At 43.8% G+C, this 18,911-nt stretch overlaps 1 protein-coding gene across 1 annotated transcript in view; it reads left to right on the top strand.

The window, feature by feature from the left end:
* YES1 (YES proto-oncogene 1, Src family tyrosine kinase) overlaps positions 1-18,655 on the top strand; it is an 86,309-nt gene extending 67,654 nt beyond the window's left edge. The window contains exons 4-12 of the mRNA XM_029065500.1: positions 3,901-3,999; positions 5,892-5,995; positions 6,091-6,240; positions 6,703-6,858; positions 7,488-7,667; positions 9,841-9,917; positions 11,321-11,474; positions 12,431-12,562; positions 16,484-18,655. Coding sequence (XP_028921333.1) covers positions 3,901-3,999; positions 5,892-5,995; positions 6,091-6,240; positions 6,703-6,858; positions 7,488-7,667; positions 9,841-9,917; positions 11,321-11,474; positions 12,431-12,562; positions 16,484-16,692 — 1,261 coding nt within the window. The 3' untranslated portion in view covers positions 16,693-18,655. The remainder of the gene's footprint in view (positions 1-3,900; positions 4,000-5,891; positions 5,996-6,090; positions 6,241-6,702; positions 6,859-7,487; positions 7,668-9,840; positions 9,918-11,320; positions 11,475-12,430; positions 12,563-16,483) is intronic.
* Positions 18,656-18,911: the final 256 nt, after the last annotated feature.

The raw sequence follows: 18,911 nt of genomic DNA, 5'->3' as shown, positions 1-18,911 counted from the left end.
CGAGAGGGACGAGTCAAGGATGACACCGAGATTGCGGGCCTGCGGGACGGGAAGGATGGTCGTGCCATCCACGGTGATGGAGAAGTCTGGGAGCGGACCGGGCTTGGGAGGGAAGATGAGGAGCTCAGTCTTGCTCATGTTGAGTTTTAGGTGGCGGGCCGACATCCAGGTGGAGACGTCCCGGAGGCAGGAGGAGATGCGAGCCTGAAGGGAGGGGGAGAGGACAGGGGCGGAGATGTAGATCTGCGTGTCATCTGCGTAGAGATGGTAGTCAAAGCCGTAGTCAAAGGCTTCTCTCTCTCGTTATGCCCATATACCAGAACCCAGAGGACCTAATAATAATAACAGTAGTATTTGTTAAGCACTTAATATGTGCCAGGCACTGTGCTAAGCATGAGGTGGATACAAGCAAATGGGGTCAGACACAGTCCCTGTCCCACGTGGGGCTCACGGTCTCAATTCCCAGATAAGGTAACTGAGGCTCAGAGAAGTGAAGTGACTTACCCACGGTCACACAGCAGACGTGTGGTGGTGCCGGGATGAGAACCCAAGGCCTTCTGACTCGCAGGCCTGTGCTCTATCCACTACACCATGCTGCTTTGCACGCCAGGCTGCCTTGATTATTGTATCAGCTTCCTTGCTGCTCTCCCTACCTCCCGTCCCTCCCCACTCCAGTCTATACTTCACTTTGCTGCCCGGATCATTTTTGTACAAAACCATTCGGGACACGTCACCCTGCTCCTCAGAGAACTCCAGTGATTGCCCATCTACCTCCATATCCAGCAGAAACTCCCTCCCATCAGCTTTAAAACCCTCAGTCACCTTGCCCGCTTCTTCCTCACCTTGCTACTCTCCTACTACAACCCAGCCCCCATACTTCTCTCCTCTAACGCCAACCATTCTCACTGTACCTCGATCTCGTCTATCTTGCCACCAACCCCTGAACCACCTCCTGCCTCTGGCCTGGCATGCCTTCCCTTTTCACATCTGACAATTACTTCCCCCCACTTCAAAGCTTTATTGAAGGCACATCTCCTCCAAGAGGCCTTCCCTGACTAAGCCCTCGTATCCTTTATTTCCCTACTTTCTTCCATGTCACCCTGATTTGCTCCCTTTATTCATCTCCCCTTCCCGCCACCCCCAACCCCACAGCATTTATGTACATATCTGAAATTTTCTTTATATTAGTGTCTGTCTCCCTTTCTAGACTGTAAGCTTGTTGTGAGCAGAGACTGTGTCAGTTATTTTGTTTTGTTATACTCCCCCAAGCTCTTATTACATAGAAAGCTCTCAATAAATAAATAAACAAAGCCACACAACCCTGGCTGCCTTAGGCTGCCGCCCTCTGGCTGGTCCAGAGACCCAGATGTCCTCGGGCTAATGTGTTCCAGAGTCGAAGCCTTTCCAGGTATGTTAGGTTGGAATTTTACATGGGAAGTGGATGTGGAGGAGCAGGAGGATGGCAGAAAGGAAGGAGAGAAAATGGGACATTGCTAAAGCAGTTAGTGAGGAATTCATTCTATTTACTGATGGCCGGGCGCTTAACTAGGCGTGAGGAGCTTACGCTCACAAGTAGACTATAATGGAGAAGGCAGATCTAAAAATATTTACAAATAGAGTAATCAGAGTAAACAATCGAAAGTACAGTTGAATGTGGGCGGAGTGTACATAGGATAGGTATAGATGAGTACCCATGTATTGATGGATTTATACAACTTGGGGTGCTGGAAATTAATCAAAGAAGCCTGTTGGAGGATGGGGGGATAACACTAGGGCTGAGGTCTGTTCCGATTTGGGAAAGAAGGGATTTCCAGATCGGGGGAATAGCCAGACCAAAGCTACAGAAGCAGAAGAGTCGAGCAAAGTTCCCTGCTGTGGACAGGGAGTAGGTCTGCCAATTCTGTTATACTGTACTTTCCCAAGTGCCTAGTACAGTGCCCAGTAAGCACTCAATACATATAATTGATTAACTTGTATCTTCCCCAGCGCTTAGCCTGGTGTTGGCACAGAATAAGCACTTAACCAGTACCATAATTATTTTTGAAAAAGGTCATCTGTGCAGCAGCATGGAGAAGGGAGGAGGAAGGAGAGAGAAGCCAGCAGTGAGACTGTTACATTAGTCTAGGTACAATTTGACCACCAGAGCTTGTCCAGGGTGGGAGATTTTTGGGTGGAGAGGAAAGGGCGAGCCGGGAAAGTGTAGGAGGAGCCAGCAGGATTTGATAGTAGATTGAATGTGAGAGTTGAAGGGCACTGAGGAGTCGACACCAAAGTTACAGGCTTCGGGATGGGGAGGATGGAGGTGTCGTCGACCAAGTTGGGAAAATTGAGAGGGAATGGGTTTAGGGGGACAGGTGGGTACTTCTGTTTAGACACGTTACACAAATTGTGTGATGCAGAATTTGTTTTCCATTTTATAAATCGAAGTCCAGCTCAAAGGAAAACAGACAAGTTTCAGTTGTTCCAAAGAATCGTTTAATTGGGCCTGTCATTCTGTACTGTGGCAGAGGATTGTGTAATCACTCTAACCCTTGGGATTTAGAAAAGTCACAATGTAATAAAACACATTACAGAAGAAAGAAATCAATTAACAATGACAGGCTAATGAACAAAACCACTAGTCATTATTCTTTGTTGAAAAATGTATCTTTTCTGTACAGTTAACCTGTAATAAATGTCTTCATGGTACAGCCTATTTGAACTGCACCCTCTTAATTGCACTATAGATCATTAGCGAGATAATTGAATAGTTGCCTATTAGAAATAAAGTAATTCCTCGCTAAAGTGATAATTCTGCTGTTGCTTTTCTTCCCCTTGATTGTGAAGTTTTCAGTGACTAAAAAGGATGTGAGGCACAGAGAAGTGAAATGACTTGGCCAAGGTCACACAGCAATCAACTGGCATAGCCAGATTAGGACCCAGGTCCTCCTGACTCCCAGGCCTGTGCTCTTTCCATTAGGCCAAACTGCTTCTCAGCTGGTTCTCTGGCTATTGGTGTCTGGCTTTCCACTAGATGGATGGATTTATAAATTAAGAAAATAACAATTAGAATTCTGTTGTCTGTGTAGCCTTCAATGAGCAACATTCTAATTTATTAAAAATAAAATGAGTTCCTATTTCCTAATTATTAATTTTCAAATGTGAGTATGACTTACGTGGAGAAAAATGGTGAGATATATGCTTCACTTTGTAACAGCAAGCAGCAGTTGAAAAATTACAAGAATTGCAGGAAATTTTCTATCTGCTAAGTATACCTGAAAAGACCTTATTGTGGCATATGTTTTTATAATTAAAATCCAATGATGAAGTTAAGAGTGGAGGAATGTAACTATGCACCGGAAAGAGATTAGCCATTTCTCCTTCAAATGCCGTCTAGTCATTTCTGCCACATAGCGACTCCATTGATACACCCTCTCAGAACGTCCCATCTTCTGTCATAAAGTCATTCTAGTGTGTGCATCCATAGCGTTTTCTTGGTAGAATTACGAAGCGATTTACCGTTGCCTTCTTCCTCGCAATAACAGCTTGAGCCTCTGCCGTCGTCTTTAATCAAAATTTTGATCCCTTGATTGTCCGCCTTCAACTCTTTCCCATGTCACTGCTGCCCAGCACAGGTGAATCAGCTTTGCCTGTTGCTTCCGCTTAGACTTTTCTTTTATGGGTAGCCCTATATGGCACAGCTCTTAGCTTCTTCAGCACGTACGCAAACTCTCCTTTCATAGCAAGGCGTCGATTCATAGGAGAGGATTAACCAATATTTGGGTAAAAGTCTTGATCTGAAAAAAACAGAAATACTGTAGTAAGAAGTGAAGTGAGCCTTTTACTGAATGAAAAAATTGTATCTATTATGTTATAATTTCTGTAAACGTTGATATATGATCGAGGTTGTGTTTGTTGCAGGGAAGGAGACTGGTGGGAAGCAAGATCCATTGCTACCGGAAAGACTGGATATATCCCTAGCAATTATGTAGCTCCTGCTGACTCCATTCAGGCAGAAGAGTAAGACGCTGCTTCATATTTTATGTATTATTATGATATTTAAGATGCTTTTCAGAGCGTATCTGTCTTACCCACATCACCACAAAATTATGTGCCGGTGTTAAGACAGCTAATGTATCCTGTTGTTAATTGAGAGCATTGCATGAATATCAGTAAGTAATTTGAGTGTCCACTTAAGGGAAGATTATAAATAGTAAAACTGCATTGAGTTAGGGGCGATCATATTTGCAAGTCCTTTCGCTGCCGTATGTAATACAACCTTTTTTATTTCACATCTTTTACCTAGTCCAGACAATGGAAAGCAATTTTAGTAAGAGTTTTCACTTCTTCGAATACTTGTACAGAGCATCGCCACCACACAGAAGTTCCAGCATTTTGCTACCCCTCTAAAAAGTGCGCTTTCAAGAAATTTATGGGATTTTCATGTTCACTGTGAAAATCAGGCCTCTGCTCCCTCTAGTTCAAGAATGTGAGGAGGATTTTAGAATACAGGGATTTGCAATTATGTGTAGGTATGGAAGGGATTTGTTTCTCTCACTAGTGAAATGACTACTTTATGTCTGAATCCCTTTAGAGAAGCAGGGGTTAAATATTGACTTGAAAGCGAAGGGATTATATTAAAGAAAAATCATCAAAATGTAACCCCCAGGATTACTCTGTGTTTACATGAATTCATTCATTCATTCGATCATATTTATTGAGCACTTACCAAGTGCAGAGCACTGCACTAAGCACTTGGGCGAATACAACAGTAAACAGACATTCTCTGCCCACAATAAGCTTACAGTCTAGAGTCAGAATTCAGCAGAGAGAACTTGAAATTGGGAGTTTACCAGGTTGATGCCCCTGAAAGCAAATTATAAACTGGCTAATTGGTGCAAACTGGAACCAAATTATTCTTGAGTGCCAACCCTGGATTAGCTGTGTTTCTACTACTGGAATCCATGTGATATTACAGAGACTTTGTTTCCAGACATTAGGAGCCCAAAGTGGGGTGACCGCAGATCTTATAAGCAGGCCGATTAATGTAGCTGGGACCGGAGGCAGTTGAAGGTGAGCTGGAGGTGGTTTGGAGGTTGATGAGGATCAGAAAGGATGATTGCCAGGGACCAACTTTATAAACACCCTAGATTCACCCTCCCTGGAAACCACTGACCCCTGAATTTAATCATGCATCAGTTATCAAGCGGTACCGTGGCATCCCCCAGGGTAACCTCGGTACCACAGCCAGTGTGCCAGGGGAGGTTACCACCATGGTGGATCCTCTGTGTACTGGCTGAAGAATGAATGTGTATATGTCCTTGGTTTGAGAAACCCATATTGGGGGTGGGGCATGGACAGAAGTGGGGAAGGAGTTATGTGAGGAAGAAGGTATCTGGGAGAATAGGCAGGGAAGGGAAAAAATTACAGGGAGCAACGCAGACCTTATGTGTTTTCTCTTCCCTGGCATGCGCCAAATGTGAGAACTTTATGTGGGGCTAGTGGTACCGTCACTCGGCAAGTGGCCAGAGAGGTATTTTCACCCCGCCAGAACCACTAGAGGCAGTTGCCATGAAGGTAAAGGTGGTAATATCACATTTGTATCTAGAATAAAATGTGACCCAGGGCATATTGTATCATGGGGCTGTTGATAATGGTGCAGTTAATTGACTAATCAGAAAACCTCGATCGTGATAACACAGTTATTTGGTAACAGACTTCTCCTGCCCACTCCACCTACCTATGTAAAAAGATCCCATCTTATGAATCAGTGACAGTTTTCCCCTCTGGTTGATACTTCTCTTTAAATTCACAGCCTTCCCCAATCATCCATCCTTCTCTCCTTCATCCCGTTGTCCCCTCTTCATTCTTCAGACCCCTCGCCCAACCTTGACTCTCTTGTTTCTTTGTAGATGGTATTTTGGCAAAATGGGCAGAAAGGATGCAGAGAGATTGCTATTAAGCCCTGGGAACCAACGAGGTATCTTTTTAGTAAGAGAAAGCGAAACCACTAAAGGTACGTATGGCTTTGGCTCAGTCCACATTTCTGAAGTCAAAATTAATTATTTTTAAATCTAGAGAAACATCGTGGACCTGTTCGTTATTTTCTAGGTGCTTATTCTCTCTCTATTCGTGATTGGGATGAGGTAAGAGGGGACAATGTGAAACACTACAAAATCAGGAAGCTTGACAATGGTGGATACTATATCACAACAAGAGCACAATTTGAATCGCTGCAGAAATTGGTCAAACATTACACAGGTACAGTTTGGTTTTAATATTTAAAATTGTTTTAGGTTTTATTTGAAAAACTGAAGGTCTTTGCAGCCCAAAACTGTGAATCTTTTCCCTGAAATTCTCTTATAAAAATCTTATTCATCATTTATGTCAAGTATCCAAAACACAGTTTTTCTGGGTACTGTGTTTGTTCGCAGGCATGGATTTAATAATAATAATAATAATAATAATGATGATAGTGCCATTTTTTAAGTGCTAATTATGTGCCAAGCACTGGGGTGAATATAGGCATTTGGAAACTTAAGCCCATGGGTGTTCTTTCAGGTGTTCACCTAATTGTAATTTCTAGATGGGGTGATCAGTGCAGGTATTTTTATTTATTTGAAATACCCATATTCCATTTTATCTTTAAACTCTGATCTAATATGTTCTCCATAATTTTTGAAAATTGTACATTTTTAAAATGCATTTTCCTCAATTTTCCAGAACACGCTGATGGCCTTTGCCATAAGCTGACAACTGTGTGTCCAACTGTGAAACCCCAGACTCAAGGCTTAGCGAAAGATGCTTGGGAAATTCCTCGAGAATCTCTGCGGCTAGAGGTTAAGCTGGGACAGGGATGTTTCGGTGAAGTGTGGATGGGTAAGAGTTTTAATATGGTTTCGTTTCTTAACCTTTCAATATAAGATAGGATACCATATTTTAGGAGACTCTTAAAGGGGATTTAAATAGCTACCTTTGGATTTATGTAGTATGTTGTCTTTACACTGAATTACAGTGGTTCTTCTCCCTTTGAGAGGAAGTTACTGAAAGTTACAAGTGACACTGGTATTTGGGGATTAGAGATTGGGCTGTTGGCGAAGAAAGAAATAAAGAAGAAAGCCCAGCTAAGAAGAAGAACATGTAGACGCCAGCCGAAGGAGACGGGAAGCAAAAAGCCATGGCGTTGACAGTGTTGGGGATCCGCGTGCAAAACTGATGTCTTTTAAAAGCTGAATATTGAGGGGTTTTTTTCCATTTTGGAATTCTGGTGACAGTGTCAGTACATAAATCATTACATTTTGTTCTTATAGTTTGTGATGATCAAACGTAATAGCGGGATGACTGTTAGCATTCATCAGAGTGTCGTTCAGTGTATCTGTTCAATCGTATTCATGTCATTCTATTTGCTGCTTCTTTTGTCAGTTTGAAAGTGGTGGATTGAGCAGGCATGACTAAATTGGCAGAGTCTCAAACCGTGATTGAAGTAGCATATTGTATTGTTTTCCTAGGAACTTGGAATGGAACCACAAAAGTAGCAATCAAAACACTCAAGCCTGGTACAATGATGCCAGAAGCTTTTCTTCAGGAGGCCCAGATCATGAAGAAGCTAAGGCACGATAAACTCGTTCCTCTATACGCTGTTGTTTCTGAGGAACCTATCTACATTGTTACCGAATTCATGACGAAAGGTATGTAAGGGCATTGGACCAGATAGGCTTATGGGATTTTCTTATTAAAACTGAATATTTGTTTTGCAGATGGATTCTCATCCATCAAGGCGTAAGGATCATTTTTAATTACTTGCAGGAGGGATGGTAGCATACCGTAAGCTTACTGAACGAAGAGTACAAAAGTCCGAGACGGTCAAGCCCACGGTGTCTTGGGGTTCCAGAAAGGGCTTCTCCACAAAGGAGGTTGGCCTGAAAGAAAAGCGAGGAATTTGTTCTGGATATTGGGGAGAATATGGGAGAAGCTGTAGAGTTTGGCCTGAGAGTGTGGGCTGAATGATGGAAGTGTAATGGAGTCAAAGGAAAAGAATGGGGGAAAAAGAGAAGTAGGTGAAAAAGCAGTGGTAATGCCAAACAGAACTGAAGGCTTAAGGCAGCCGTGAACATAAAGCACATCTCCAGGGCCTAACAGGATCCTGAGGAGTGAGCACTGTCATCTTAATATTAGTAATAATTACAGTACATGTTAAATGGTTATATGCCAAGCACTGTTCTAAGTGCCGGGGTAGATGCAAGTTAAATGTCTCCCCTGCTTCTGGTGGCATGTCCCTGCCTCTCAGGCTTTCCCTGTGAGCGAATTAATCAACCCATGCGCCAGAGCACCCCAGAGCCAGAAATGCATGACCCGACTCCAGGGCGCTGACCACCCATGATCACCAATTCAAGAGGTGGCCTCCAGCCAGGCCGAGGCAAGGGCTTTTCCATCAGTTGACAGGTGAGGGACAACTCAGGGGAGGCAGGTGAGGGGTGAAGTGTCTGATCCGGGCAGGAAGGTGGGCTTCAAATGAAAGTTTAAAAGCCAGCCACAAAAGTTTCAACCCCTCTTCATGACCAGATTCTTCGGTTAACTTTTAGCTGAAGCGGAAACATTTTAGGAGTTTCGAGAGGTGGAAGCCCACTTGGAATTGTAAGGAGGTGCTGCTTGACTGAGCCCTAGAGCAGGCTTTGGTGAGGATGGTACCATGGCAAAGAAGGGGCAGAGTGCCTGCCACCTAAAGCTTCTGATTTGGGCTTTTGCTTGGGAGCTGTGCCTAACAATAATAATAATTGAGGCATTTGTTAAGCGCTTACTGTATGCTGGGGTGAATACAAGCACGTCCGGTTGATGGTCTCTGTCCCACATGGGGCTCCCCTTTCCCAGATGAGGTAACTGAGGCCCAGAGAAGTGAAGTGACTTGCCCAAGGTCACACAGCAGACAAGTGGCAGAGCCAGGATTAGAACCCAGGCCCTCTGACTTCCAGGCCAGTGCTGTATCCACTAGGCCTCAGCTCCCAAATTCCCCCTCTGTGCCAGCCACAAGGCCACCGCTTCCACTGCTAGGACCTCCCACGGAGCCACCGCTTCCACTTCTTGGACCTCCAAAGGAGGCCCTGCCGGCGGCCGAAGTCCTGAGCGATCCTTAAGGATGTGGAGGTTGTGCCGCCAGGAGCTCACAAACCCCTGGGCAAAGCAGCCCTCTTAGGACCGGTGCCAGCGGCTGGCGTGCGAGGCTGAGTGGCGGGGAGGGTACGCAGCATGGCGTATCACCCTCTGGGGAGCCTACCTGAGCTGGAGACTGGGGTTTAAGGTGGCTCTGCCCGAGGCAGGGCTCTGAAGTCTATGGAACCACAAAGACATCGTAAGTCAGGACTTGTCTTTGTGGGTAGGCCCACAGCAAAGGGGGCTCCTCGATCCTAAAGGACCCCTCCAGGCAAGACATGGCTCCCTTGCCCCGCCTTAAAACTACTGCTGAAGGCCCGGAGGGTGTGGGCAGGCCCCTCTTTTCTAGCCTTCCTTTTCCTCCCCCCTAGTTGGAGGGTGTTTGCCTCAGGGGACAAGAGGGAGATTTCCTGCTGTTTAGGCGATACCCACAGTCGGCTTCATCTAGAGTAACGAAGATGCTTCCACGCCCTTTTGCCGGCATGTTTCTGGCTCGGTCAGCCACTTCGGCATCCAGCCCCCTAATATGAGAAGTCAGGATTGAGCGGAGTTGGGCAGTTATTCACTTGGCTAGAGGTCAAACCCGTAATTCTGAAAATTGAGAGCCTGAAAGTGAGAGGAAAATAAGAATTAAAAGTTGGTTCGTCTTTGTTTTTCAGGCAGCCTTCGGTTTCCTTTCTTCATTTCTATTGTGTTTTTTGCCATCTCTTACAGGGAGCTTACTAGATTTCCTTAAAGAAGGAGATGGGAAATATTTGAAACTCCCACAGCTGGTTGACATGGCCGCCCAGGTACTTCCCTAATAATTATCGTGGTATTTGTTAAGCGCTTACTAGGTACTGTAATAAGCGTTGGCTTAGATAAAAGATAATCAGGTCGGCCACAGTCCCTGTCCCACATGGGGCTCACAGCCTAAGTAGAAAGAACAGGTATTTCATCCCCCTTTCACAGATGAGGAAACTGAGGCCCAGAGAAATGATTTGCCCATGGTCACACAGCAGGCAAGTAACAGTTAAAACCAAGGCCCTCTGACTTCCAGCCCCTTGTTCTTTCTACTAGGCCACACTGCTTCTCTGTACCTGCTTATTGACTCGGAGTGGTGCATTTACCTTGGCTTCAATTCATAATGCAACATTTTAAATTTAAGCACATATTGGTTTCAGCAAGGAACACCAGACCTCCCAATTTGTGGATTTTCAGTGCATTTCATAAATATTAAATTCATCAACTTCTAGCAAAATCTTTGGGGGTTTTAGTAGATACATTCTTTAAAATTGCTATATTACCATCTTGTATGATGTTACTAGTGATGCAAAGATGAACAGAAATATATTTGACCTGGGGAATCTTCAACCAAACAACCCCTAAAACAGTGGAGTGAAGGAGCCACTGTGGCATTTGAATCGATGCATTAGATGTCCTACTTATTCCTCTGCAAGTTGCTTTGACTAAAATACCTATCTGTTGGGAAAATATATTTATTTGGTATCAGCACTCAATGGTAGGTACTGGTGGGAAAATATATTTGGTATCATCAATCAGTGGTATGTATTGAGCGCCTAGAGTGTGCAGAACACTGTACTAAGCGAAATTGCAAGGGGCAAATATGAACTAAGGGGATTGAGTTATCACATAGTGGCCTTTGTGGGATGGATTTTCCCAGGCCATTTGATTTGTGACCTCGTGAGTTCTGTGATATCCCAGCTCCAAGTAGGGTGTCAAAATGTGGGTGCCCCAAAGCCTTGGCCCGAGCCAGTTTTCAGGGCCAGCCCCAGAGTATGGGTCTGAAAGGAACCAGGTCACCCAGATGGTTTCTGGACCCCTAGCAGCTTCTTTAGCACCATTCAAAGTTCCCAACTCAGTTATCCTCTGGTTTGAAGGGCAGGGCTGAGGGTCAGAGTGGTTTGCAGTTGGCTTCTCCTGAAGGACACCTGCATCACTTCTAAACGACTTGAACCCATGTCTCTTGACCCGTCATCTCCTCCGCTCTAGACAGCGTGACCGATCTGATTGCGAAACCCAAGTTTTAGCCTGAGTTTGTAATTATTAATTTGAAGTTATCTGCGGTAGCCATGTGGCTGGCTGAAAGTATGGCATTCACTCTAGTGAGACACCTGAGACCCAAGTTGTGAAATGTCTCTACCGTTTGTTTTTTTCCTGACTGAAATGACAACTTTTCAACTTTTCCCCAAAGATTGCTGATGGAATGGCCTACATCGAAAGAATGAACTACATCCACAGAGATCTTCGGGCAGCTAATATCCTTGTAGGCGATAACCTTGTTTGTAAAATAGCAGATTTTGGGCTAGCGAGGTTAATTGAAGACAACGAATACACTGCAAGGCAAGGTAAAGAAAACAATTGCATAAATGTGTGTTACAGAGTATTATTAGACTGGTTTCTTTATTTAGCAACACAGTAAGGCTAGTAAATCCAGTTTTCCCCGATTTTGAAGTGCCTGTAACCTTAGCTGTGGGTAAAGTTCTGAAGTGCCGGAAGCACACAAGAAATCATTCTACATCCTGGTTTCCGGGGCCTCTGCTCCACACAACTCGGCTGACCTTACACGCCCTTCAGAGGGGCGAACAATTGATCACGACATCTGTAGAGTTTATTCTCCCATACTGCTGTCGTGAGAGGGGGCTGATTTCCTGGAGCAAAGGTTTCGGGAATATTGGAATACCAAGAAGCAGGCTGGCATCCAGAGACAGGCCCCGAATGGGACAAACCCAGTAATGTGGCATGGGTTTTTCCGTCCCTCTCAAATTCACGAGTATGATCTTGCTATCGGTGGCGTCATCTTTGCAGATGAAGAACACCTCCATGTATATATGTATATCGTCAGTGACAGTGTGAGAGCCAGAACCTTTAAATGAAGTATTTTTAGCAGCACTGTGCCTATGAGAATCACTTATGTTGCGAAATGATTAAGGTTTAGACCCATTCTCTGTGGCCTCCCAGATGAAGGTATTTGAAGCAGCTGGGACCATGACACTGTTAAAGACCGAAGCAGTGGAACCGATTTGAAGTGAAAAATCAGTCTGGGGGTGGACCGTCTTTCTGGGAAAAGAAAATAAAGCTACAATTCTACATTGCTTCAGGAAAACTTTAATTTTAGAGTATCGTTTCCTTGAGTATTTCTGTGGACTTTAAATGTAACGCCACAGAAATTGAAAAGCACTTAAGACCAATAGGTTAAACATGCCTTGTGATTCATCCTTCTGTTCGAAGCAGGAAGCTAAGAATGCCAAAAGGCCTTTTGACCTGTAGACTTCAAAGTAAGAGTTTTAATCGTTGTTTTTAGGAGCCAAATTTCCAATCAAATGGACGGCTCCTGAGGCTGCATTATACGGCCGGTTTACCATCAAATCTGATGTCTGGTCATTTGGAATTCTGCTGACGGAGCTGGTAACAAAGGGAAGAGTGCCGTATCCAGGTGAGCGAACATCTAAAAAGCTTTCAGCTATTCCATTAAAATGACGATAGTGCCTACGCTTGTGTGGGAATAGAAACCTGAGGTCAACTCTGCTTCCTGCTCTTATTCTCACCGCTGGACCTCGAATCTGCCCCGTTGGCAGCTGGTGCAAGGGAATGCAGGGAGCTCCGCAGTCTTCCGTCATCCTGCAGCCAGCCTCCCTAGGCTCTCGGGACTGCCGAGAGACTCCCTAGGACGGCTGGGTGGAGGGACGTGGTTGGGACCGTAGAGGTGCAAGATGGTGTCTGTCAACCAGGGCAGATCTGCCGACATGGTTCCCGGGGCATGGCTAGTTTTACCTGACTCCTCAGAAGTTAGCCCTCCCTGCCCAGTGGTTTTTCAGAGGTGTTAAAGGGCTGACCCCCCAACGATGGCTCTGGAAACTCTTTCCAGGTGGCACGAGGCTCTAAGCAGCGTGGCTTAGTGGAAAGACCACGGACCTGGGAGTCAGAGGACGTGGGTTCTAATCCAGTCTCTGCCATTTCTCTGCTGTGTGGCCTTGGGCAAGTCACTTCACTTCTCTGTGCCTCAGTTACCTCAACTGTAAAATGGTGATTCAGACTGTGAGCCTCACGTGGGACAACCCGATTACCCTGTACCTACCCCAGTGCTTAGAACAGTGCTTGGCACATGGTAAGCACTTAACAAATAACATAATAATAATAATAGTAATTATTATTATTACTACTCATCCCCAGGTACTTTGTTAGGTCAGCCCCTTCCCTCCCAGCTTCTTCCTGGAATCCTTCAAGTCTGGGTCTCCAGATCCACGACGCAGATATTTCCACTTGAAAAATCCCCTCAAACACTACTCGCTCCTCGCTCTGGAATAGTTTTCCAGGTTCGGTTGAGGATCAAGAAATAATGGGTGGAATCAAGTGAGGGTTTGGGCTTAGGTTAAATTGGAACCTCTGATTCTGACAAGTCCAAATTCAGTGGGACCCTTGTGAAGTGAACCAGGGCCATATTCCATAGCAGGTATTCCCAAGAACTTCCCCCAAAATTGGCCTCTTCCAGATTATATTTTTAAAATAATTTTCCAGATTTAAATCAAGGAGATTTTCCCTGCATCTCAGGGGAAACGCATTTTATTATGGGGGCTAAGGTTTTTGAAAGATTTGGCGTGAGGTTTGAATTTCCACTTTTAATGACCACTGACTTGTTTTCTGATGGTTGTAACTGGAGTGGGGGTAAATTTGTCATGTTCAACTCAGTGAGGAAAATAATTCCACATCAGCAGTTTACAGAATTTTAAAATAAACACTTTCCCCTGGAAGTGTAAACACCCTCCGAGTGATCAATGCTACCAACTACTAAGACTTATTCCTGTCCACTATGGCTTTTGGGAATTGTTGACTCAAATGAATGAAGCCTTTCAGTGGCACAAAAAAATTGAAAATAAATGTGTAGATAATGCTCTGTAACTGCACATCACCCCTGCTTTGGTACACTGTCCTGCAAGGCTTCCTTATTCAGAAAGTGTGGCTACTCTTTCTTGAATCGCTTTCCTTTGTTGCCACCTTTCTTTGATATATCAAATTGATGATTATGTTCGACTCCAAGAATGATTGATTCTTCAACTGAAATTGTATTCTGTTTTATAACAACTGCAAGCTTCTAAACAAAATTGGAGTTTAAAGAAAGGTCATGTTGTCATCTTTAATGCCTGAAAAGAAACCAAGACAAGCCTTTTATTGATCCTGAGTAGCTCTCATGCTTTTCCCTCTCAAATCCATTTGAGATCTGACCAAACGTTGCAATTTCCCTCTCTGAGTCCTTCAGGTCCTCGTTCCTTCTTGCTCTATTGGCCCTTGTTTGTGTACCTACCCGCCCATACTCTGTCCCGTTCTTCCCTCTAAAGACCTGGCCATGCTTCTGTCTTGGCCCCCATGATCATCGTCTCTCACAATCCCTCTTCAGAGTAGCTTGTGGCCATGAGGTACTTCTGATCTCCTTGCAGTATTTTCCTACGTGTGGCCTGGGGCTTTTGTGAGGGGAAAACAAATGTGAAGGTGAGCAAACAGTGCCTGTGACGTAGTAAGAACCAGTGAAATTGGGGTGTAAAAGCTAATGGGGAACCCATCTAATTGAGTCAGGTTTTCATGACTAAAGACTGGGAACACTAGCTTAGAGAACCAAGCCAGAGCTGGATTCTAGAGACCTGAGGTCTAGAATTGGCTCTGTCGCTGAAGACCTTAACTTGGGACAGTTTAGTTTCTTCCACTTAAATTTTCCTATTTCAAATGAGAATAATAGTTAAAAACTATCTCTTGAAAATGTTGCAAAATCAAATTACAAAAATAGAAGACTCAGAACATCTTTGAAAGATTAAGTACACTCAGCTCTCCCATCACTTGTGTTTCACTATATGGTTTTAATAGAACACGGCATTTAGGGGCGTTCTGACAACTTGAGTTTAATGAGATGTACATCCCCTCGATTCTATTTATTGCTATTGTTTTAATGAGATGTAAATCCCCTCGATTCTATTTATTGCTGTTGTTTCTGTCTGTCTCCCCCAATTAGACTGTAAGCCCGTCATTGGGCAGGGACTGTCTCTATCTGTTACATTGTACATTCCAAGCGCTTAGTAAAGTGCTCTGCACATAGTAAGCGCTCAATAAATACTATTGAATGAATGAATGAATGATAGACCCACAGTGCGATGTGGGAAGAAACAGCAGAATACCCGTGTGGGGTCAGTCTAGGGGCATCTACTTTAAGGAAGGCTTGTCTGAGCAAAATCCCTATGTTATAGGAATACTGAATGCACAACATATTATTGACATGTCAAGAAAAGAATATCACTATCAGTCATATTTATTGAACGCTACCTATATGCAGAGCAATGCACTAAGCACAGTACAACAGAATTAGCGGACACGTTCCTTCCCCATAACGAGCTTACAGTCCAGAGGAGGAGACAGACTTTAATACGAATAAAGAATTGTTAATATACAGTTAAAATAATAAGAATGATATTGGTATTTGTTAAGCACTTACTGTGTGCAGAGCACTGTTCTAAGCGCTGGGTTAGATACAGGGTAATCAGGTTGTCCCACACATACATAAGTGTAGGAGTCAGAGGTCATGGGTTCTAATCCCGGCTCCGCCACCTGTCAGCTGTGTGACTTTGGACGAGTCACTTAACTTCTTGGTGCCTCAGTTACCTCATTTGTAAAATGGGGATTAAGACTGTGAGCCTCACGAGAGACAAGCCGATTACCCTGTATCTACCCCAGTGCTTATTACAGTGCTCGGCACATAGCGCTTAACAAATTACCACTGTTATTATTATTATAAGTGCTTTGAGGCTGGGGTTGGGAAGAATATCCAGTACCCAAAGGTCACAGATTGAGGTGCTTAGATGACGCAGAGGCAGAGCAAGCCGGGGCACTCTACTCAGCACTGAAGGAGATACAAGTTGATCAGGTTGGACACAGTCCCTGTCCCACATGGGGCTCACAGTCTTCACCCCCATTTTACAGATGAGGGAACTGAGACCTAGAAAAGTGAAGTGACCTGCCTGAGGTCACACAGCAGACATATGGCAGAGCCAGGATTGTAACACAGGTCCTTCTGACTTCCAGGCCCACGCTCTATTGGGTCACGCTACTCTCTCTAGGCCTCTCATGTTTCTACACATTAGGTCAACAGCGTTTGATTACATCGCTCAAGTGCCTGAGGGATGTTTGTTTTACAGACTGAAGAATTTGGATATACAAGCGGTCACTCAGAGACCTTAAAATTGACTGAGCACCTTTGGGAACTGGGTTTCCAATAGGGCGGGAACTGTTTAATAAATGGGCTTTCGAGATCCAATAAAGTTTGAAAGTCCATTCTCTCAGAGCGACTGCTGATCCTTTCGATCTTTTGCATTAGGGATGGTGAACCGGGAAGTCCTAGAACAAGTAGAACGTGGATATAGGATGCCTTGTCCTCAGGGTTGTCCAGAGTCACTCCATGAATTGATGAAGCTTTGTTGGAAGAAGGACCCCGATGAGAGACCAACATTTGAATATATTCAGTCCTTCTTAGAAGACTACTTTACTGCTACAGAACCACAGTATCAACCCGGAGACAATTTATAAGCCAACACCATGCGCAGCTCTGCCAAAATGTAAAGAACTTGTGTAGAGTTCCTCACTCGTGTAAAGGAATCAAAAGAAGAAAATCTTCACCACTCTGCATGCAAAGGCAAACTGGAATTCCCGATATGGTTGCACAAACCTCTTTTCAAGCGTTTAAACCTTAAAGTACCAATGATGCAGTTTCCAATTTATTTCAGGGTCCAAAGGAAGTGGAGCACAGTTCACTGATGGAAATAGTTTTGGCACGGCAGTGAATTGCAACCAGGCGATTGTTTCTAAGTCCTGCCCTTTCTTTATTTCCCTCGCTCACTTTGAACATTTCACCGTCAGGGGACAATTGTGTAGAATTGTTTGCAGACCTGGGAGAGAGGAACGCACAAGTGAAATAAACACTACAAGAGATAACACTACAGACGGTTTTAAAGCAGAGGAGATTGATGGGACCAAACAATTCCATTCCAGTTCTGTCAGATGTCCCGTGTTCACTGATTTTTTTTCTCCATTTTTAGCACATTTGAGAAAATGTTTCTCATCCTTGATTTGTTTCCTCTTGCATGGGATAGGCCAGGTTTTTCCACAGAGAGACACTCCTAAACGGTGTACCACACTTGATTAAATGGTACACCTCAGTAGTGGAATCAGAAAGCATAATGCACTGTGTTAATACTCGTATTAATGAAACTGGAACGTAGCATGAGAGATTTTTCATTTTTAATGTTTTCCGAGTAGTTCAAATTAGATTTAAGTAACTAGAAAATGATCTAATATTTTATAAGCCTATGTGGATAAAAGTTTGACAATGTGTGATTTGAAACCATACCGTACAATCAGAGGGGAAACCCTTTAATCTTTAGTTGGAAAAAGCCAGCCTTTAGACAGTGCGTTTTCAAAAAAGGAGATGGGGTACTGTGAGATGTGGCTTAATACGTGCTAATGGTGATGGGTGCCACAACTGTAAAAACGTCACTAGTTCAGGGACCTGAATGATTGCACTTTTGCTTTTCTTGACTATAAAAGACAAACACCCAGAGAGGAAGATGTATTTAAAGGAAAGACGGGGGAAGAAAATGTGAAAGCTTTACAAGGAGAAGGACATGCTGTTCAAAGTTGACCTAGTATAGTGACCGCATGGCTTTGCTGGCATTCCCGACACCTCACACTGCATCTAACCCAGACATATCGAGCAATAGCGTCATGCCGCTCGGTCCGCCGTGATGACACGAGGGTTGCGGCTCCCACAGATCTGCTGAACTAATCATGGAACTTTAAATTCCCTGCTGTGGTAGCTCTGCCGAAATCCAGGCCGTGTCAGCCAAATATGGCGTGACGATCATGCGGGTCGGCAATATCGTTCTGGTACTAAAATTTAGGATTTTTCATGTTTACACTACCTGCTTAGTATTGAATTCCTTCCATCACATGGATCTTTTTAAAAACAGTGCCATCGTGTTACTTTCCCGAGACGTCTCTAAACCTGTGACATCAGATTTTTAAAGGGCTTTCTGTAAACTATGGAATTGTAATTTTTCTAAACATTTTGAAATGGGTAACACAGTTATATGTTTATGTACTAATACTGTTACACAGCAAAAGGAAGCCAGGAAATGATGCTGGTATGCATTGGGTTTTAACTGAATGGAGCAGTTCCTTGTAATAACATTTGTATAGTAAATAAATAAAACACTAACTTAATGTGTATTTGTTTTAAATAATTGTGTATTTTAAAACTTGCCTGAAAAAAAATACTTTATAATTTAAGGATTTTTTTCAACAGCTTTTCATCTCTAAAATCTAAAACGAGGGACTCGCCCCAGACAAAAATAAAAGGTGACAGAAAACACTTCAGCACAACACTTTTTAAACATTAATGATGGTGGCCTAAAACGTCATATTTTTATAAAACATTGTAATATTGAATTGTTTTGTGGATGGGAGTTGACAATAAAAGTTCTCCTTGAATGCACCTGCTCATCTTTTTGGTTGCTCTTCCAAATCCCTCTCAAATTAGCCTTCATAAAGGAATGAAGTAGTCCTAAACAAGGAGATCATCCAAACTCAAGCTACCTGTGCTTTTTCTTGTTTCCTTTTCCCATGAGGAGCCCTCCTACGTAGCGTCTACACCGGGCTGAGCAAAAAAATCCCAGCCGAGCCCTCCCACCAGTGGCAGGAAATGTGTCTGTTGTCATATTGTCCTCTCCCGAGCACTTAGAACAGTGCTC

This window comes from Ornithorhynchus anatinus, chromosome 5 (genome assembly GCF_004115215.2).
Source record: "Ornithorhynchus anatinus isolate Pmale09 chromosome 5, mOrnAna1.pri.v4, whole genome shotgun sequence".
Lineage (NCBI taxonomy): Eukaryota > Metazoa > Chordata > Mammalia > Monotremata > Ornithorhynchidae > Ornithorhynchus > Ornithorhynchus anatinus.
Note: the sequence above shows the minus strand (reverse complement) of the source record. Positions and strands in the feature narration are given on the sequence as shown.